Source organism: Eumetopias jubatus, unplaced genomic scaffold, assembly GCF_037043125.1.
Source record: "Eumetopias jubatus isolate StellerSeaLion01/CBP00866 unplaced genomic scaffold, mEumJub1_p1.0 scaffold_7, whole genome shotgun sequence".
NCBI lineage: Eukaryota > Metazoa > Chordata > Mammalia > Carnivora > Otariidae > Eumetopias > Eumetopias jubatus.
The window spans coordinates 24,915,896-24,938,054 of record NW_028274813.1 but is presented as its reverse complement, the minus strand read 5'-3'; the positions used below and the strand labels follow the sequence as shown (position 1 = coordinate 24,938,054).

General features: G+C 44.2%; 1 protein-coding gene across 1 annotated transcript in view; it reads right to left on the bottom strand.

Moving 5' to 3' along the window:
• Positions 1-2,348: 2,348 nt before the first annotated feature.
• TMED8 (transmembrane p24 trafficking protein family member 8) overlaps positions 2,349-22,159 on the bottom strand; it is a 40,391-nt gene continuing 20,580 nt past the window's right edge. Inside the window, exons 2-6 of the mRNA XM_028097659.2 lie at positions 19,564-19,645; positions 14,457-14,586; positions 12,972-13,098; positions 12,234-12,539; positions 2,349-9,851 (exon numbers count right to left, since the gene is read on the bottom strand). Coding sequence (XP_027953460.1) covers positions 9,634-9,851; positions 12,234-12,539; positions 12,972-13,098; positions 14,457-14,586; positions 19,564-19,645 — 863 coding nt within the window. The 3' untranslated portion in view covers positions 2,349-9,633. The remainder of the gene's footprint in view (positions 9,852-12,233; positions 12,540-12,971; positions 13,099-14,456; positions 14,587-19,563; positions 19,646-22,159) is intronic.

Here is a 22,159-nt window from a genome sequence, read left to right as displayed (position 1 = left end):
GAGCAAATATTTCCCTAAGTGCTAAGACTGGTCAGATCGAATGGCTCCAAGGCTTAGCAATAATTAGACTTCTCTAAAGGGCTTTGAAAACTACCTCTTCTGTGACTTCCTTATGTCTGCAACTAAGTTCTTGTCTTCAGGGGTCAGAGGTATTGCTCAGTTCAAAACCATCACCTATTTTGGGGACATTTTCCAGTAGGGGCTTCTCTCTACAGGCTGAGTGGGCGGTAAAAGTCAAGTCCTTCATTCCCACCTCAGTTGTCAGATCCTTGACTCTGGATGTCGGAGGTCACAGGGAGACCTGATCTGCAACCACAGGGGGAGTGGCCACAGGGGATGACGGGCAGATGCTGGAGTGGCCTGATACTGCTAATTAGGTGCAAAGGGTTTTTCACCACTACAGAGGTAGGAAGTCCTGGCAAATACTTCAGAAGGATGAAAACAGGAAGGAGAAGCTGCCGGGAAATACTTGAGCACAAAGCAAAACATACAGGATTTTGTTCCAAAGCAAAATACATATCCATTAGGGCACCTGGGTGGCTCAGATGGTTGAGCGTCTGCCTTCAGCTCGGGTTGTGATCTCGGGGTCCTGAGATGGAGCCCCACATCAGGCTCCCTGCTCTGCGGGGAGCCTGCTTCTCCCTCTCCTTCTGCCCTCCCCCTTCTCATGCTCTCTCTCTGTATCTCTGTGTCTCAAATGAATAAATAAAATCTTAAAAAAAATACACATCCATTAAGGAAAGTAGTTAAGCTTACTGAACATGCCGGTGGATACACATACTCGTAAGGACTCATTGTATTGGCCCCTCCTAACTTTTAGACATAACTTATTTAGTTCTTGATTCCAAAGTCACCAGCAGGCATCATTCCACTTTGGGAGAATATGTGAACTAACATGGCTGTTGAGTTTAGCCAGAACCTCGTAGGTTAAAGCACATCAGACTGAATGTAATCCCGAGCTATGTCAGGGTCAATGAAATGACAGGACTGCCCTTCTTTTTTTTTAAGATTTTATTTATTGAGAGAGAGAACAGGGGGAGGGGCAGAGAGAAAGGGAGAGGCAGAGAATCTCAAACAGCCTCTGGGCCCAGCACGGAGTCTGAAGCGGGACTCAAGATCACGACCCCGAGATCATAACCTGAGCCAAAATCAAGAGTCGGACACTTAACCGACTGAGCCACCCAGGCGCCCTGAGAGTAGTATCTTTAAAAGTTAAAAAATAACCTTCAATATGGGGCACCTGGCTGGCTCAGTCAGTGGAGCGTGCAACTCTTGATCTTGGGGTTGTGAGTTCAGGCCCCACATAGAGTGCAGAGAAATTCTTTTTTCTTTTTTAAGATTTTATTTATTTGACAGAGAGAGATATAGTGAGAGAGCGAACACAAAGCAGGGGGAGTGGGAGAGGGAGAAGCAGGGAGCCCAATGCAGGGCTTGATCCCAGGACCCTGGGATCATGACCTGAGCCTAAGGCAGACGCTTAACGACTGAGCCACCCAGGGGCCTTGAGAGTACTTAAATTCTTTAAAAATAAATAAAGTGACTTTCAATATGTTATGTGTTAACGGTGACATACTACATTCAGCATACCCAAACATAACTCATTAAAGACCCCTAGCTCCATGCAGTCTGCCTGGGCTCTTTACTGGTTGTGCTGTAGTTTGGTGGGCAGATTATATTTATTTAACTTACGATTATTTCCAATCCCTTCCTCCTTTATACAACAGCCTCTAAACTATGTTGCAAAGGAAGGCAGAGAAAGATCCAACAGGCTTGTCATAGAACCACAGGTATCACTGAAGAAAAGATGTCAATGGTACCCTTCCTGCTCAGATTAGGAGTCTTTCTCATTTTGTAATAAATGCCAGATATGTGCACAGGCAGCATTTTAAGAGATGTCTAAGACATCTTAGGGTGTCATTTCTGAAATGAAAATAGACTGAATTAATATCACCCTGACTGTGTACATGATTACCCTGGTGTCCACTGTACCAGTTCCAAACTTGAACACAGGAAGTTCATTGGAAAATGAGCATCACTGGAAACTAGATACTGCTTAAACTCTAAAATGTTCTGTTTAGTGATCATTGCTCTAAACCCACTTTTTTTGCCCTTGGGCCGAACCCAGTTCCCAGTTCGTAACACTCTGCCATGAATTTAAACACAGTTGAAAGATCTGTCATTAATCTGTCTCAATTTTTTTCTTGTTAATTTTTCTTCAATTTTTATAATCAATAAATAAATTACAGAACAATTCATATAGATTGACGGAATACCTTTCCTCTAGGAGGAATGCAGAGATGAATAAAAAATATAAAATGTAAGTCAGGTTCATTAAGATAGAACTCACATTTCAGGTGCATAGTGAAAAAGTTTATTTAGGACAGATTTCAAAACCTGGAAGAGAAGACAAAGAAATGCACAAAAGCATCACAAAACTGTTACATAAGAGAAAAACACAAGAACTGAGCTATTCAAGAACCAGAGCTCAGGAATCATCTGGGTATCACAGCAACACAATCAGTGCCACAGGGCGGTAGGAGAAGGTATTTTAAAGGAAAAACCACTCAGCAGGACAAAACCATGAATGACAGTTTGGTACAGAGCTCTTAGAAATCATAGGAAATGTTGACAGCATTTCTCAGGGGACACGTAACATAAGATGACTGCAATAAATGACTTGTTGGGCTATTTCTGCACTTTAAAGAAAAGACAGTGAGACTGTTTCCCTTCCAAATCCCTTTCTGTAACATCAGCGCCAATGCATGATAGAGAACAATAAGGAAAGAATGCCTTTGTGGTTGCCAATTGCTTAGATATTTGCCAAGAAAGCATAATCATCTTTCAATCAACTGATAGATCTCAGTGCATGGCACCAAAGCAGGCCTTTCAGAAATACAAGCTAAATGGCATGACATTGTTTAGGAAATCTGCAAGCACCTCCCTCTATCCCAAGTATCCTTACCCAAAGTCTGGCTTTCTCATAATCCATCACTTTGATTACAAAGCAACTTTCTCCTGAGAATCTCAAAACGCTTCCCATCACTAAGGGAAAATGGGTATGCCAGAGTCATGGGTTACAGGATTGCTTTGTCTAGACTTTACTTGCTCTTGAACATGGCTAGATGCAAATAATTCAACTTGATTAAATAAAAACAACTTCACCTATGGGACAATAATCTCAGATATGGATGTCAGTAGAGTTTTTAATGTGGAATTTCTTAGTAAAATATACTAATTAGGACATGAGAAAAGGAATTAAGATAATGTTTTCCACGCGATTCTTGGCCTGAACCTAAAAATCAACAACAGCAATAACAAGGAACGTTTTAGACGGAGAGATATCAAACCTGAGTGAAGAAGTGAGTTCAGGAAGAGAACTCCTAAAGCTGACTGTTAGCTAAGGGCTCTTCTGGAACCCTAATATACTAGAATATTCCAAACCTAAACTCTAGACTTGTTCATGACCCTATATCAGAACTTTTAGAAAATGCACTTTGTCCCCTGAAAGTCATTTCACGTATATTATTTAACCCTTAGATAAGTACTTAAAAGGACAGAAAACTATGGAATTTAATAAAGCCTGTATATCTAGATTTCTGGGACACCTTCTCCTCAAGTGTCAGGGTAAAGAAGAGCCATGAAATTAACTCTGGTCCACATGCCTGGGGCCTAAAAGAAATCAAAGTTCATATAATGGTAATCAGATCATGGGTTCAAACCAGTGCCCAGGACCACAAAATTTCAAAGCCAGCATCTTACTTACTTTTGGACTTAGGTTTTGAGGGAATGACTATTTGTAAATGAACCCTATCACAAGGCTTCGGGCATCTGGGTTTTCTTAGCTTAATGACAAGAGATTCAAACAGCAGGGGCTTTATGTGGCCTTCGTGGTTCAGGCAGGGGTAATGTAACACTTCAGAGGGAGCAGTGATTTCCAAAATCTGGCCACACGATACTTAGCAAAGTTTCTCTCACCCTTTGGGTCCCAAATCCTACCCTAACCTCAGAATCTAATAACTGGGTAGATGTCAAAGGAGTGCTCACAGGTGCTGGATGGGTTAGACAGAGCAAAGGGGTGACACCATGACCAGGTACCCACTGAGCCAAAGCATTTTTTGGGGGGTGCCTCCCCTTTTCCTGGAAAGCGGCCACCAGGAACCAACTTCCAGGTGGTTCTTCTACTTCTAAGAACACTGAGGAGCTGCAAACTCACATTATAATTGCCTTTCTAGCCTGTGAGAGACTATCGTTCCCATAGATGGAGGGCTTGCTCTATTTACTACTCAACTCATAATACTTTGCTGTCTTCATCAGTATCTCACCGACATAGCCTCTTAATTCACTTGGTAAGGTTCACAAGAGTTCCAACTGATGACTGGACAGTCCTACACAAGTCGCCCAGCTATCCCAATATGGGACTATAGGTCACAATCCCTCCCCAGTCCTACTTCCAACCGAAGCTGATTGCCTTATCCTCTCAGTAAATACTGTTATTTAATTCTGATTAATCAGGTAAGCAGAGGCCTTAGATACCATGCTGCCAATGCCAAACAATATGGCAAATAATCAAGACATCAGAGAGAAATGGGAGGGAGCCTAGTCCCTCTTTATCTCTCAGTTGTATGGGAAGGAGGGCCCAGGAACAGGATTCCGTGCGCATGAAGACTGGGACTTTGGCCATAAAGATACTCACCACAGACAGGGTTGCACGGAAGCACCTGGCTTGTGATTGGTTTTAGACACCCATTCCCTACTCACTTCCCAAAGAATCATGCATCATGGCTCCCTAAGCACAATCCAACACACAATGAATATAATGACTTGCTCTCAAAAGAGCATAAATCCCTGAATGTGCTACCGCTCACAATAAAAGAAATGACCCTCCTTCAGACAAACTCACCTTCCAACTCTTTTCAACCACTGAGATTCTATAGGGATGGTGCTCTTCCCTTTTCCAGCAAATTCAGGTTTCCAGGAATTCTACACTTTTAGCCAGGTGGAAAGAGACTAAAAGAGGTTGATGTGGACCCTTTAGGCTCAGGAGAAATTCTAAGTGGAAGCTCTTAAAAGGGAGAACAAACTATTCCATTTACTGCTGTGTGTATGACCATCCCACAAAGAATGCAGAAGGCGGTGAGTCCTACACCTCACAGGGAGGTCAGCCTAGAGGGGCACAGCTTGTGGCTTGAGGCCCTTCTGTGATTTTGGTAAAAATTAACTGATTTCATCCCTTTCTTGGCCCCAGTCAAAACCAACTGGGGCTGCAGGGCCACAGCTGCACCCCCTCCCAGCCTCGTGCTAGCCTCACCACCCTTTTGCATGGCACTAGACTCTAAGCCCCAGAGAATACGGAGAGGAATGCAGCCTCGGGTCAGGCGATTACACTTAGTAGAGGAGACCTACTCAAAAAGATTCCTGAAGTCGCTCCTGTTGGAAGAGACAGCAAAGGGGGTTGGGGTTTCTCCAACAAGCACAATGAGAACCAGCAAGGCTTCTGGCTTAAAGAAGAATTCCAACTAATGAAATACAGACCAAAGAACTAACAAAATTGGGATATGAGCAAAATTCCAGGACACATTTGACAGCTTATCTCTCTTCCCCTCATTTTATTCTGTTTTTTTTTTCCTTACTATCAGTTTTAAAAGGCAGTCCTCAAGCTGCACAAACTATTTCATTCCCGCCCCTCTCTCACCCTCCACTAAAAGAATAGTCCTTTATGTAAACAGTAAGGTCACTCAACTCCATACCTTAGAATGACATACTTTGGGGTTAAAAGGCAGCTTTTTGCAGAAAAATGGTCTTAAAAAATAAAGACACAGACTTTAGGATTTGGGTTTCGCCCAATTCTTTCGAAGAGGAACTTGGTAGGGCTCATCAAAAACATCTAAACTCAGGGGTGCCTGGGTGGCTCAGTTGTTGAGCGTCTGCCTTCGGCTCAGGTCATGTTCGCAGGGTCCTGGGATCAGGGCCCCACATCAGGCTCCCTGCTTTGCGGAGAGCCTGCTTCTCCCTCTGCCACTCCCCATGCTTGTGTTCCCTCTCTCGCTGTCTCTCTCTGTGTCAAATAAATAAAATCTTTAAAAAAAAAAATCTAAACTCAGATATTTTCTATAACTGGTTTTACAATAATATCTAATCCCACTGGTTAATATAAGACAGAGTATTCTCAGATTTAACACTTTCATATACACATAAGGGGCAATATGTACTTTTAAAAAGTCTGAGATTTCCTTTCTTAAATAATAAAAATCTTTTTAAAGTGCATTAATTATTTTAAAAAAAGATGAAGAAGAATGGCCTTATTTCAAGTTGTTACCTACTTCCATTATCAAGCTATTCATTGTCTGAGGATTGAGTTTGAACTCCGGAGGCCTGAGGCCCTGTTGTAAGGCAAAAGATTGAAGTCCTTCCAGAGCAGCCTCATGGTTCCCCTCCCTCCACCGTGCCAGTCAGAGCAGAAAAGAGTGCAGCTCTGGCCTGAGGGAAGGGGAAATACAGCATAAGTTTTTGAAAGCTGGAGATCTAGAAACACTTTTTTTTTTAAATGAGGGAGGACCACCTCCCAAGTAACTCATGCTGAAGGAAACAAATCTGCTAAAAAACCAGGGGCCCTGTGACACAGGAGAGCTGATGTCTGTGCAGGGAACACACTTTAATTGGACACTTGTCAAAAGGAACAGAATGGGAGAATCATTTTTGTTTTAATTGGCAATTTATAATTTTAAAACCTATGTGGTGGGTATACCTAGGGGTGTTTACTATCTACTTCTTTTAGGTTCTCTGTTTGCTGGACATTTTTCATGATAAAATGTTAGAAAAAATTAACACTTTAAATAGTCTTCCTTTCTAAAAGCCCCAACAGAGTGGCAAAGCTAAACAAAGTGAAGAACTTTAAGAAGCCAGCCGCTCTGTGTAGAGAATTTCAATCTCTCTCCCACGACAAAGCACTCTCTTCGGACTGTTGGTTAGTATTTATTTGTGCTCTGGAGAACAGGGTGAGACAGATGGCTTTGATTTCATTGTTTGGTTCTATACACTTGGATAGGGAGAGATTAAGGAAGGGATTTGCTGGGCTGTGAAATTCTCACTAATTACGTGTGCTTCCACAAGTAATATTTGGTCCCTCAAGTGTGATGATTTCAGAAGTTTAATAGGAGAAAAGGGAATGAATCAGATATGGACAATACCTTCTTTTAGCCATTTTGTGCTAATGGGACAAAGACACGCCAGTGCAGGATGAAATGTAACCACGTCCAGGACTTCAAAAGTGCCCAGACAGTAAGAGGCACACAGAGGTGATGGGAATGGGCCCCTTCAACTTCCCCGATGCACCAGGATCAGGATGCCAAAGAAAATAAGTACAGAGCATCTCACGGCAAAAAATAAACAAAGTGTTGTCCCAGGGAGCTTGCTATGGCCTGACAGCTCTCTTATAAGAGAAAGTCAGAAGTTAATAATAAACAGGAACAATAAACAAGGCTTGAGCTGACTAGAGAACAGCTCAGTAGAAAATTCTTTTATAAGGATTATCCTCACTTCGCTAAGGCGTGATTCAACTTCGGTGCCGAAAGAGTGCTCACTCAGCTTATCTGATGATGACATCATACGCAGCGAGTTTGCTTGTCGCAGCCCAAACAGACAGTCACTAGAATAATTTCTCATTTCTTACAAGGTAGATGCATTTTGACCAGTGTCATCCTCTACAAAATGCACTGAAATATAGAATAATAGAGGTAAGATGTGGCTCAGTCCACAGCATTCTATCCTACTTGGGGCTCTGCTCCCAGGGGAGCAGAAAATGCAGGCTGTCTGGCCCTTTGCTCTGGGACACCAATGGTACAGAACTACCGTGAGGGACCCTGGTCTTCGAGTTCCTGCTCCTGCAGTGGGGAGAAGCTTGGCGTGAGACACCTGGACAAGGAAGGAATGAGCCAAAGGAACCGTCATGAAGAAGATGACTCCTCAGAGTAGGGCTCTGAAATCCCAGGATCATACCATATCCCTGATCGGCAAGTCAGTTCCTCTGTACTCCACCCTGGGCAATTGGGCTGGGTCCCTCACGGCCTAGAATCCGTCACAAAGAGTGCCGGGGCAAGATGGCATCATCTATCTCAGAAGGGCAGATTCCTCCCCAAAGCATCCCAGGACTGACCGCACGAAGGGAACATTGTCACTTCCTAACATTTCCTAAAATCGTCATCTGACACCACAGGAGAGGTGGCCTCAATGGCTCAGAGCAGACAGAAGCCTTCTAAGAAACAGATGGAAACTGTTTCAAAGGCAAAATGAAATGTGCTAAAAAATAAATAAGGTAATAAATAAATCGAATTATTCCTCAAAATTCTAAGGCAGCAACAGACTCAACACAGGGAATAAGAAACAAGGAGGCACAGACAACCACAGTGGTCCCCTCTCTGCCCGAGGCCCTGGCCTGCTGCTCTGGCGACCACTGATTATAGCCCCCCACCCCCGGCACTCCAGGCCTCAGGGCTAATACAGTGGGAAAGGCAGTCAGGGGGAAATGCCAGCTTTGGCCTGCTAAAGAACAGCTCCAATCAGCAGCCACAGTGAAGCTTCATTTCCTTTTCTAAGAGACTTTGAACTCCAAAAGCTTTAAGCTCTCAGTGCAAGAAACCTACATCCAGAAATTCTGGAACTCCAATTGGTTCTGAAGCCAAATTTCTACATAACACTCCTACCCTAAAGATAGAAAAGAGTGGTGGGGAATCAGGAGTGTTGTATTTTTTTAAGCTTCTCGCTCAGATTATACCCCTTCTTCTTTGATTACACAAAAAAAGTACTGCAGTAACACTTGACTGTCGAAGATGTGGATGCTGAGATCAATCCAGTACCTACTTCCCACCCTTTCCGCTGTACCCACCAGCACCCTGGCTATGGGCCTCGACCTCTTGAAGCAGGAAGTGCTGGAGGTGCTCATCCCCAGACGGTAGATCACGTGATCACCACTTTAGACGGCACAGATGTTCTTGCTGTAAGGGCCCGGACACAGATGTGGGGAAAGGCAAGAGGAGGGCAAGAGGCAGCGTCGAAAAATCGGGACCAGTGCCACCCCCCCAAAGGCAGTGAGGGCTCCCAGCCTGCACTACAGACCACGAAGAACCAGCAGGCGGGAAGACGGCAGTGGTACGAGGCTGGACAGAGCTTTCTCCATCCAAGAGGCTGGGCTCCTTCGCAGACAACGCACTTTTCCTCCTCCAGCACTTTCAAAAGGTGAAAAGCGGGTACCGCTGAGCACATCTGCAATAAAGGCTCGGGGAGAGGAGAGAGCAGCAACTGCCATAATCCCTTGGACCCAAACAGACCTAATTTTACAAGATAACACCCAACCTCCCTGTAGGCTTTTGCCTGACGGGCTCCTTCAGAGGGACTTTGGCTGGAGTCTGAAGCAAGAGGAGTGTGAGTCAGGGACCACAGACAGGGGCACTACACCACCATCTGCGGAAGCCAGGAAGGGGGAAAAGCTACGTGGGGTCAACAGTCAGGCATGCCAGGCAGGACGTGAGGGTCAGGAGCCTCACGCTCAACTTTTAGCTCTTGCCTATCCAGAAGAGACGCCAGCCGGCAGCCTGCCCCAGCCAGCAAGCGCCCGCCTGCCTTCTGTCCCAGCGGCCTTCAGCTAGTGTAGTAGATGTGGAAGTAGAGAGTCTTGTTGCGGAGCAGGGAGTAGGAGTTGTCAAACTTGAGCAGGTAGATGCCCTCACCAGGGTAGTCGTGGCTGCCGGCCTGCACGTCTCGGTGGCTGTCCCGCCGGTACACAGGCATGACCTCCCCATAACGACCTCGAAGGGAGCTCCTGGAGCCTCTCTCCACATCGCCAACTGGGACAGGGTCTGTGTGAGCAAAATGGCACGGTGTTTGGATAGGACTTCAGAGAAAGAATAAGTCCGACCTCAGGGTAAAAGAATGGACCAGGTGACTTGGGGGCTTTTAGCCAGGGAGATGCTCTTGCCCTCCTACAGGAGCTTGGAAATGTCTGCTGGCCTTTTGACCATCACAGCAACTAGTGGGTGATATTGGCATTTGGTACCCAAGTGTCCAGGAGCACTTAACATCAGGATAGTACCTGCTCAGCAAAGAAGCATTCCACCCCAAAGGCCGGTAAAGTCTCCACTGAGAAACAATGACTTAGCCTTAGTTATACTTACCTAGTTCCAGAAGTGTCTGGACATTTCCAAGGGGGAGAAAAGATCATTATTTTATTATTTATTTTAGATTTCTTTTTAAATTTATTTATTTGAAAGAGAGAGAGAGAAAGCAGAATGGGAGAGAGCACACAAAGGGTGGGGGGAGAAGAAGACTCCCTGCTGAGCAGGAAGCCTGATGTGGGGCTCAATCCCAAGACTCCAGGGCAGACACTTAACCAGTAGACTGAGCCACCCAGGCACCGCTATTTTATTTTTTAAAGATTTTATTTATTTATTTGAAAGAGAGAGGGAGAGAGTGTGAGCAGTGGGGAGGAGCAGAGGGGGAGGGAGAGGGAGGGAAAAAATCCCAAGCAGACTCCCCCGAGATTGTGACCTGAGCCCAGATCATGACCTGAGCCGAAATCAGGAGTCTGACACTTAACCAATTAAGCCACCCAGGCACCCTAAGAAAAGATATTTAAAAGGGAAGATTCTGACATCTTTTCATTCAGCAGGAAAAAGAAATAGCTAACAGCGGTAGGAAATACAAACATGCTATACAGAGTGACCTAGAACTTCTACTTGGCCACCTGCAGAATAGCAAATTAAGACGATGTTCTCCTGCCTAAATACCTGAAGATTTCCCTGCAGACTTGCTCTTCTACAAAGAAGCAAGGGCCTGATTTTAAGATTATATAGAAAAATCAAGATGCTTGGAACTTAATTAGAACCTACTCTTAATATTACAAAACAAAAACAAAAAAAAGCCTCGGGGTCATCCTGAGTAGGCACTGCAAATAACTGGAATGGAGCATAGAAACAACTTTTAAAACTACTCTGGGCAGGCGCCTGGGTGGCTCAGTTGTTAAGCGCCTGCCTTCGGCTCAGGTCATAATCCCAGGGTCCTGGGATCGAGCCCCCCGCTCAGTGGGAAGCCTGCCTCTCCCTCTCCCACTCCCCCTGCTTGTGTTCCCTCTCTCACTGTGTCTCTCTCTGTCAAATAAATAAATTAAAAAAAAAATCTTTAAGAAAAAGAAAAAGAAAAACTACTCTGGGCATGTGCTGTGCTCTGGGCACATTTTGCAATATATACAAATATTAAATCATTATATTGTACATGTCAAACTAATATGTTATATGTCAACTATATCTCAATAAAAAATTTTTTAATTAAAAAAAAAACTGGGAGTGCCTGAGTGGCTCAGTCAGTTGAGTGTCTGCCTTCAGCTCAGGTTATAATCTCCAGGTCCTGGGATCAAACCCTGTGCTGGGGCTCCCTGTTCAACAGGGAGGCTGCTTCTCCCTCTCCCTCTGCCGCTCCCCCTGCTCATGCTCTCTCTCTCAAATAAATAAATAAACTCTTAAAAAAAAAAAAAGAGCCTTAAAAAGAAAACAGCTCTGGGCGCCTGGGTGGCTCAGTGGGTTAAGCGACTGCCTTCAGCTCAGGTCATGATCCCAGGGTCCTGGGATCGAGCCCCGCATCAGGCTCCCTGCTCAGCGGGAAGCCTGCTTCTCCCTCTCCTACTCCCCCTGCTTGTGTTCCCCTCTCTTGCTATCTCTCTCTCTCTGTCAAATAAATAAATAAAATCTTTTAAAAAAAAAGAAAAAGAAAACAGCTCTGGGCATGAAGAAAGAAGTAAACAGCAGTCGGCCCACTATGACAGTTTGGAGGGGAGCACAGTTAACAAAGTGTAATCACCTGGTATGGTTCCAGACTAAAAATGGTAGATATCTCAAACTATGAGAGAAATATAAAATAATCTCAGGTTTATACATGATCTATATACTGCAGCACTGACCCACCCCTTTCCCTGCCCGCCCCATCCCCGTCCCCAAGGAGATGTTGGGGAAATAGCTAGGTAGCAAAAAGCAAAAGCTTTCCACCAAGGCACCAATACCATCCCCACCAGAATGTTCTTTGAGGGTCTAACTTTGGCCTGCATCACTCAATTAACCTTACAATGCTGAAAGGGATCCCTCACTTGCATTCTAAGGAAGAGAAGGACTGGTATAACACAGGAAGTGGTCACTAGAAATTGGGTTGAGCCAGAAAAAGCAATTTGCAAATTATGTTAAAATTAAATTTACCTTCAATCTCTTCCTCCTCTTCCTCGTCTTCATCCTCATCTTCACTGGAATCACTGACCTGCACAGTTATGTCAGTGCTGGTTACAGGGGTCCAGTCAAAATAAACTCCAAAGCCAATGTCATAGTCATCAGTCGCAAACTCCCAGCAAACACGCTTCCCCTCTGGATGGGTAGGTACCCGGATGGTCACCACCTCACCCCGCTTCACCACCAGACGGCTATTCTTCTCTTTGCCCAGCTTGCTTTTGAATTCCTTCATCTTGGCAAAGGTCCAGATGCACGGAGGAGCCATCAGAGGGGGGGACACTGAAAGGACAGGCAGCTCACTACTGAGAAACCAAGAGGAAATGCAAAGACACCTGGCATTTGGTTTAGGGAGGGTGTCACAGTCAAAGACCTTCCTTGGACTTCCTGGCTTCTTTGACTGCCTTTCACAAGTCACCTTCTCACTTTCCTTCTATCAGTCGGCCTGCCTTTTTTTTTTTTTTTTTTAAGATTTTATTTGAGAGAGAAAGAGAGAGCACACAAGCCGGGGGGCGCAGGGCAGAGGCAGAGGGAGAAGCAGGCTGCCTACTGAGCAGGGAGCCTGACAGGGCTCCATCCCAGGACCCCGGGATCATGACCTGAGCCAAAGGCAGACACCCAACCAACTAAGCCACCCAGGTGCCCCCAGCCTGCCGTTCTTTAAGCATCCATTGGGAACAAAGAAATCACCTTCCATACCCCCAGAGGTCTCACCTTTCCTATGATCCCCCAGGAGATCTGCAGATTCCAAATCAGCTGAGAGGATATCTATAGCTCCTGTGTGCTCAGACTGGATCATAACGATGTCCCCGGACCTTTGTGGAACGTGGTGCTTGGCCATCTGCACAACGGAACTCTGATTAGAGCGCTTACTAGAGGCACAGATTCCAATCCGCCTCCTTCCTGAAGGCACTGGCCACCCCTGCCCTATTGCCTCCACCCTCCCAGCTCAAAGCCTGCTGGCTATGTGCCCTCCTCCCTTTTGCCACTCTCCCACTCCAGACTCTTCATAAAATCTTTGTCTGTGGACACCCTCCACGCTTGCTACTGACTTCTGCATCAACAGCGTTTCTGTGCCGCGCCTTGATCTGGCCTCAGCCAGCACAGCACCTTCTGGTGGCCCCTCTCGTGGCAGTGCTTTGTCTCCAGGGTTTAGCCCGACTCCCCTTCTGCCACACAGCCTCCTGCTACAATTCCCACTCACAGGACACCTCCTGAGCCCTGTCCATCGAGTCACCAGAGCACTGAAGACAGAGGCTCTGCCTTATATTCTCCCTCTGTCTCTGGCTCTTCCGTGACACACCTGGGCTGTCCCATGCCACTGGCTGTCACATCCACTAACAGTGTTCTGTATATAATCGCCATTTCACCTGTTTCAATGTATTTAACAGTATATTTGCTGGCAGACATCTAACCTGCATGGAGAATACAAGCATCACTTGAAACTCAAAGCCCTCGCTAGCCCGTGGCAGGAGGCTTCAACCTATCTCTTGTGCATTTCACGTCAGGCCACTCGGATCAGTGTTCCTGTTTCTTGCTTTCATGCCATAATTTCCTGCTCCTTCTCCAAGCAGTCAGCAGGCAACTCAAGACATGTACACTCACTGCCCACATGGGACAGCACACCAGTGAGATTTATGAGAAAGAAATTTTGAATTACTCCCAGGCTATATTCTCATAATATCCCTTTCTGGAGAATAAGTACTTCAGTTCTTTACCTGCATTGCTTAATGAGGTAAATGAGACTTTGGCTAACCCACTTAAGGGAGTCTTTCCTTTTCCAGAAGGCCAAACAAAGGATTTAGTTTGCAACATATTAGCGCAGCATTAGTAAAGTCACTGATGGGTCTTCGCTTCAGTTTCCTCATCTGTAAAACGGGAACATAATGGTACCTGCCTCACAGGTTTGTTCTCAGGAGTAAATGAAGTATTGTGGAGTATAGATAGCCGCTGCTATCTATACCACTTCTAAGGAAACTTGATCGGATTGGAATGAGCATTCATTCCAACATTTCATTTTTTTGGAAGAGTTGCTAGTTCAGTGACGGGCCCTGAGGGCGATACACACATAGGACCATTCTCCAAATAATTAAAACTTAGATGCCCCAGTGCTTTCTAGTTCCAAGCCATCCATATGCATCTAAACTCTGGTACTACCAACTGCTCCTCCCGAAGAGACGGCGCCAACGTCCTCTTTACCTTGTTGAGGACCTGGGCCTGGTCTGCAGGCAGCAATTCCTGTTCCACCAAGGCCTGCGCCTCCAAGGCACCGGCTGTCTTCCGCAGATCCTCTGGGGCATCCTCACTCGCCGGAGACACCGTCTGTGGCCTCTCAGAGGAAGAGAGCATGTCAATTCAAGGACTCTTGTAAAAGGCACAGTCGTCTTAAGGAAACAGGAACAGAACACCCTTCAAGGGACACCTCCCTATTAGACCTCTGCTTTCCTCTGGCCTTTAGGACTACTGTCGCTTAGGCCTTGCCTAAGCCAGAAATTCATCACTAAAACAAAGACAGTGCACGTTGATTCGCGAAGCAGTCCCCCTCCGGTCATCCTGGTCACCGTGGGAGCAGCCTCTCAGGGTCTCCACTCCACACCACACCCAGGTCACTGGGTAATAAAAGGTCAACGCTTTCTTCCCTTTTTAAGCACACTAATCTATTATCCCAATGACTTAAAACACAAGCATTTGAATAGTCACTGTTTTTAAAATTAATATATAATGTATTATTTGTTTCAGATGTACAGGCCTGTGAGTCACCAGTCTTACACAGTTCACAGCGCTCACCATAGCACATACCCTCCCCAATGTCCATCACCCAGCCACCCCCATCCCTCCCACCCCTCTCCACTCCAGCAGCCCTCAGTTTGTTTCCCGAGATTAAGAGTCTCTCATTGCTTCTCTCTGGTTTCGTCTTGTTTCATTTTTCCCTCCCTTCCCCTATGATCCTCTGTCTTGTTTCTCAAATTCCTCATACCAGTGAGATCATATAATTGTTTTTCTCTGACTGACTTATTTTGCTTAGCATAATACCCTCTAGTTCCATCCACCTCCTTGCAAATGGCAAGATTTCATTATTTTTTTGATGGTTGCATAATATTCTATTGTATATAGTTACTTTTAAGAAAGCAAGGGAATCCTTGCTGCTCTCTTTCCTTTCCCCTGGCTTCTGGAGAGACCAACAAGTGAGTGAGGAGCCAGGGCGGTAGCACCATACCCCAGGCCTCTTGGAAATCTGTTGCCAACAACAGGTGGCATGGATTCTTTAGAGTAGCAGTTACCAGAGTATGGTGCGGGGACTGCTGGGGCTCTGAAGACTTTTGTATGATAATTCTAAAATATGTTCGCCTTTTTTCATTTCCATCTTCTCAAGAGTCTACATTAGAGTTTTCCAGTACATGACATGTGATCTCACAACAGAATGAACGCAGAAGCCGATGTGAAAATCTGACTGTTTTGTGAAGCCAGACATGAAAGAGAGTTACAACATCTGTCTCCTCACTAAATTATTTCTGCTTTGGAAAATAGTCCGTTTTCCATTAAAAACATATTATTTACATTAACATGCCATGAATTCATTATTTTCATTTTTAAATTAATCAACAACTATTTTTTAATTTTTCAGTTTTAATCTCTAATATAGTAAACATTGATAGATACAACCCACAGAAAAAATTCTTTGGGGTCCTCAATAACTTTGAATTGTGTACAGGTTTGAGAATCACTGCTCTCAAGCATTGCTTCCCCAGGAAAACTGAGTAAATGACAAGAAAACAGTACTACAGACAACATGCGGTAACAGAAGACTTCTCTTGGTATTTATTAGCTTCTTTCTCTCTTCTTTTTTTAACATAAACAAGAAAAATCACTCCTAGCTTACAAATTACCTCTTTTTCAGATAAAATAAAGCCACCTTTTGGGCTATCCAAGTCACTCCAACCTCCCTCAGAACAAACAAGAGGCAGTCACTATAAAAATCAGAGGTGTGGGATGTTGTTGATTTTTATGCATTTGCTCGGGTAATCCTGGGTAAAATGTAAATTAGTCTAGGCTGTAAGCCTATTTATTCTCTTAGGCCCAGAAATTACAGTCCGCTTGTGTTTCTTGGCACTATTTATCCTGATCTGTCTCCTCTATTAGAAGATGAGCCTGATGGCAGGGACGGGTCTCGCTCCCGGTATGCACAGCATCTACTCCAGGCCTGTCACATGGAACCCTCATCCCCTAGAATGACGTCATGTCATCTTGCCTGGTCTGCTGCAGTCACAATGGCCTCTTGAACCTCTGAGAATCCTCAAACACCTCAAGCCCTCTCCCACTCAAGGGTTTTGCACCTGCTGTCACCCCAGCCTAACATTCTTCCATCAGTTACCTGAGGGCTTCCTACCTTCAGGCTTGTGCTCAGCTGTCACTTCTAGAGAGGCTCCCCAGAGGGTGGTAGGTGAAATGGCTCACCCCACCCTAGCCCCATCAGTCTTTACACCCTTACCCTGTTCACTCGTCTTCACTGCACTCACCACTGCCCAACATATTATGTACCATATTTTGTTGATTTCAAGATGTAGATTTGTTTTCAGATTTTAATACAAACAAAATGGAAGATGTCCTAAAAATTAGTAGTGTCTTACAACTGCCTAGGGCCTGGACTGACACGACGTCCTTCTCCAGATCTGCGTTTGCTCCTACCAGTACTCACGAGGGGTTCCAACTGAGATGACCTGAAATAAGTTCTGTGTGAGGGTTTTGTTTAGATCACACTGGCAGAGTGAATTTAGACCACAAACTGGTATCTACAGACTCGTGGTTCATATTCTCAGGGGAGATATTTTTTCCACCTCTTACACAGTGCCAAGGTGGAGACATTCAAGGTTCCTTGCAATCCTTCTGTCTGGAAGGACTTTTTCTTAACTTTTTACTGAAGGTTTAGGCTTTTGGTATCCTAGCCCCATGGTGTGTGTGGGGGCGGGGGGTGTCTCTTATTAGACTCTCTACCTTGGGCATTTTCCCTTTCTTGGTAGTTCATAAAGTAACAGTACCTCTTACAGTTCATGGCAACTTAAGAGTCTATGAAATATGATGTATACTTGCTTTCTGTCTGCCCTCCGACTAGAATGTAAACTCCATGAGACCGGGGACTTGGACTGTTTGTTCATTAGTGGTATCTTCATTGCCTAGAACACTGCCAGATAAGTAGCAAGCAGGTGCTCAACAAATAACTGTTGAATGAATAAACAGGAGATGGCCCCCAAATATTTGTTGAATAAACAAATGAGTAAGTTAATTTTTGTTTGGGAGCAAAAGAGGAGTACTGGCATGTGAGACTACAACAGTGAATCTGATCATTAGCCTGACCTTACTGTGTATACATCTAAAGGCTATTCTTTGCCTTTGTGCATGCTACTTTGCACAAATATGGTTCTGCTTATTAAAAAACAATTCTAAACAGGACATGCAACAGCCACATAAATTTAATATTCACATTAGCATTTTACGCTCTGAAGCATCAATAAAGGGTGTTTTGGGAAAGACAAGTTGCAAATCACTTGATGCCAGTGATAAACCACGAAAAGGAAAAACTCCCACTGTAAGCCCTCTGGTGTGTGCTGACCCAGGGTAGGGAGGGCATCCCAAGGGAGGGGAGAGCCTGGCCGGCTGGGCTAGCCTCACTGGCAAAGAGAGCTGTGCCCTTCCAGTTCTAATATATACAAAACATAAACACTACACTTCAGGAGTCATCTGGGCTGGATTTCTTTCTTCACACACTAGATTTTAGAAACAAATCTTTAACATTAAATCTCCTTTTTTCTAAGAATGTTGTACATTCTTCGCTCAAAAACTTTATTTACTCTTAGGAGGAAAAATCAGTTCTGTGCCAAAAGCCATCTCCTAAATATCCTTCAAATCACCGTGTACAGAAAAAGGGTGATGGCAGGAAGATGGAAAGGAGCTCCTCTCCTGGGATTTGACGAGGACAAGAATTGTCTCAAATCATCAAAGCCTTGGGGAGGCCTTGTCTTCTAAAAGGAATGTTATATAAATAACCTAGTAACTCTAGGCATGGAACTCAAAACCTTTCCAATGTGACTTCTGGGAACGAGCTTTAGAGTAGAACAAACCTAAAGCTCTATAAACTTGGGAAATTTTTCAATTCACGGTTTTGTTTTCCTTATCGTAAAGAAAAAAAAAAACCTATTTCAATAGGGCTGTTAGGAGGATTACATGATATAATACATTTTAACACCTAGTACGGTATTGAGCAAATAGAAATATTCTGTAAAAAGTTAACTATTTTATTATCATTATTATGGAGAAAAATTCAATAAAGTATGGCTATATATCACCAACTATGTTATTATTACATTAATCACTACTTTCCATCGTCTGAATTCTGGGGGGAAAACAGTTTTATTCCATATTAAGAAGAAAGAAGTTCTACTGAAGAAATAACCGATTGGGGGCACCTGGCGCTGGCTGTCAGTAGTGCATGCGACTCTTAATCTCAGTGTCGTGAGGTCAAGCCCCACATTGGGCATAGAATTTAAAATAAAATTTTAAAAAAATTTTTAAAAAGAAATAACATATTGTTTAAATATCTTGACATTCCTCTCTTCCCCCAGGCACCAACTTTGTGTGAGGCATGGAGACCACACTGGTTCTACTGGACAATATTGTGCCACAAGATCAGTTGGGATATAATATCTATTAACTCCATGATTATCTATTACTCCAAAATACAGGTTTTTGTTAATTATTCCATTAATGTTTCACGTTTCCACTTATTCCAGAGCTCAGTATAACTCTTCCCTTTCTGCTATACACTGTGGTATCAATGACAGTAGGCAGATGAAATGGATGGAGCAGGAAATTAAGACTAACAATCTGGAAGGTCATCATAATGGTTTAATCTAAAAATTAGACTTAAAAAAAAAAAAACCCTCCAAAAGTGTGTTTGTGTGTGTGTATGTGCATCTTATGGGTAAAAACCAAACAGACATTCTCTTCAAAGCCCACCTGGGATCCATCCATGTCTAATGTTTTAACATTTCAACCTGGGCTTCAGAAGAAGACAAATGAAGACACTACACTATTTGTTACAGTTTTGTTCTCTGAGAGTAAAGAAAATTTCATCACCTGAAAGAGATCTCACATTGCCCCTAAACACACTTAAGGGCTGACGAATGATCAAATCATCTATACTCTTCACTCCAACTTGTCCTCCCCCTTAAAGTCGCTGTCCACGCCTTTCATCAATTCCTATCTCAGAAGATAAGCATCTAGGAGCCAACCAGTTGCTGCCCGTACCTACCTGTAAGGTGAGGAACAGGGTTCTGGATCAGAGGCCGAAGCCACTGCAGAGGTGACGTTGGTGTTTTCTAGATCTTCATTCTCTAGAAAATCATGGAAAGAAAAATTCAATATTTGAGAGGCAACACAATCATAATTACCTTGTATCTTGAAAAACAAAACAATCTGTCAGTTTCAACCAACTTTCTCTTTCCAAAAATATTCTGGGCATCCACTTCTGAGAGGCCCAGTGCATTAATTATTCAAGTCCTCACATCCAAGTATTCTCAGACCAGCATACCCCATTCATGAAAAAAATACATTCCTTTCCAAAACAAGCCCCTACAAAATTCATTCTAATTCAAGAATCACATTTCTCAGGAAGCATATGGTTAAATTAGGCAAAACATAGACGGCCGAGTGAGATTTAGGATGAAATGCACTGGAATTCAGCATCACAGGATGGAGTGTCGCCTCTACATTCCATAAGCTCACGTCACTGTAGCTAGGGGAAAGGATTTTTGCAATTTCTTTCACTCACTCATTCACCAGTGACTTATTGGAGAACTGGTAGGTAGCCTCACAGAGTATATAGGTGAAACGCATAATGAAGGCCATGTTCCCAAAGCTCACAACAAGCCTACGGCTGCCATTTTGCAGGTAAAGACACTAAGGCACAGAGACAGGATTCAAACCCAGGCAGTCATGCTCCTAACCCTCAGGTGCTACTGAGTTTTATGGTTTATTGCTATAGCCTTTCCTTGAGCATTCAGAAAAGCATATGGTTTAGTGTATTTAGACAGGCCCTGGCTTAACCTCCTCTAGTTAAGACCACAAGAAACTGAAGCCCAAAGTCCACTTCTCAGTACAAAATACAATTTAAATGAAGTAAACCGCAAACACTGCAAATGTCAGAGTTTGGTAGCAACATAAAAGTGCAAATGATGGGCAAATATTTGTGATCCAACTTAAATCGAGTCTCACTTTTTTTTATATGTGAAAAGATTATTTTTCATCAACTCACACTCTCGTAAGTAGAAAGACCTTAGAGCTTATGCCACCCAATTTTCCTCCTGTGACATAATAGAAAATATATACATTAGTCTCTGCCCCCAGTTCCTGGCACAGAATCCTGAAAATCCTGATGATTTCCTAAGTGAAAAGAGCACTATGAGCATGTTTTATTCTTTGACTCTGTCTGGTTCCTGACACAGAATTCCTAAATCCCTTGGATCTTCTCTGGTGATAGAAGTGTCTTTTGTTCCAAAGAGGTGACTCTGGGTGGGCTCCTGGATGGGGGCTGCTCACCAGAAAGACCAAGCCATGATCAGAGGCTTGGAATTGTCAGCCCCACCCCCCCATTCTCCAGAGAGGGGAGTGGGGCTGGACATGAAGTTAATGATTGATGACACCGATGTGATAAAACCTCCATAAAAATCCCCAAAGTACAGGGTTTGGAGAGCTTCTAGGTTGGTGAACACATCCATATACTGGGAGGGGGACGTACCCCAACTCCGCGGGGACAGAAGCTCCGGCACTTTAGGACCCTCCCAGACCTTTCCCTCTGTGTCTTTTCATCTGACTATTCATCTGTATCCTTTCTCATATCCTTTAATAAACTGGTAAATGTAAGTATTTCCCTGAGTTCTCTGAGCTGCTCTAGCAAATCATTAAATCCAAGGAGGGGGGAGGTCATGGGAACCTTCAACTTATAGTCAAGTCAGACAGCAGTTGTGGGTAACCCGGGACCTACTACTTGAGACTGGCATCTGAAGTGGCGGGGGGGGGGGGGCGCTGACAGTCTCATGGGACGAAGCCCTTAACCGGTGGGGTCTGACACTATCTCCATAATTCAGCTAAATTGTAGGACACCCAGGTGGTGTCACAGAATTGCTTGGTGTGAGGGGGAGAAACCCACACCTGCTGTCAGAAGTGCTGTGAGTGGGAATCGTGTGAGAGTGAAGGAGAAACTCAGGAGGATGAAGCTTTCTTTACACCTCCCAACAAAGGAACTGAATCTCAGACAATTGTCAGATGTTCCCCCATTCTCTGCTACTTGGTGAAGAGGCCCTTTCACCAAGAGAGAATGAGAATACAAAGTTCTTCCCTATGTTCACCTAAGTAGAATCTGCTTCCTAATAACCTCTGCTCTTTAATCCCTCCCCACAATATCCTTTCAAGCATTTACAGCCTGCTATCAACTTTCCTGCAAGTTCCTCCACAGGCTGACCATCTCCAGTTCTCTCAAACATCCCTCTGGCCTCCTTTTGTTGTTCCTCTTCGTTCCATTTGAAGTAAGGAGCTAAAATGGACAATTTCTTCAGATGTGTTTTAATCCACGCAGAGTACACTGAGACTATAAACTCTTTATAAGGACACAATATTTCTTTTTTTTTAAGATTTATTTATTTATTTGACAGAGAGAGACACAGCGAGAGAGGGAACACAAGCAGAGGGAGTGGGAGAGGGAGAAGCAGGCTTCCTGCCGAGCAGGGAGCCTGATGCGGGAGCCGAAGGCAGACGCTTAATGGCTGAGCCACCCAGGCGCCCCAAGGACACAGTATTTCTTGATATAATACTCTGAGTACTAGATTTTGTTTGTTTCCTTATATTTTCTT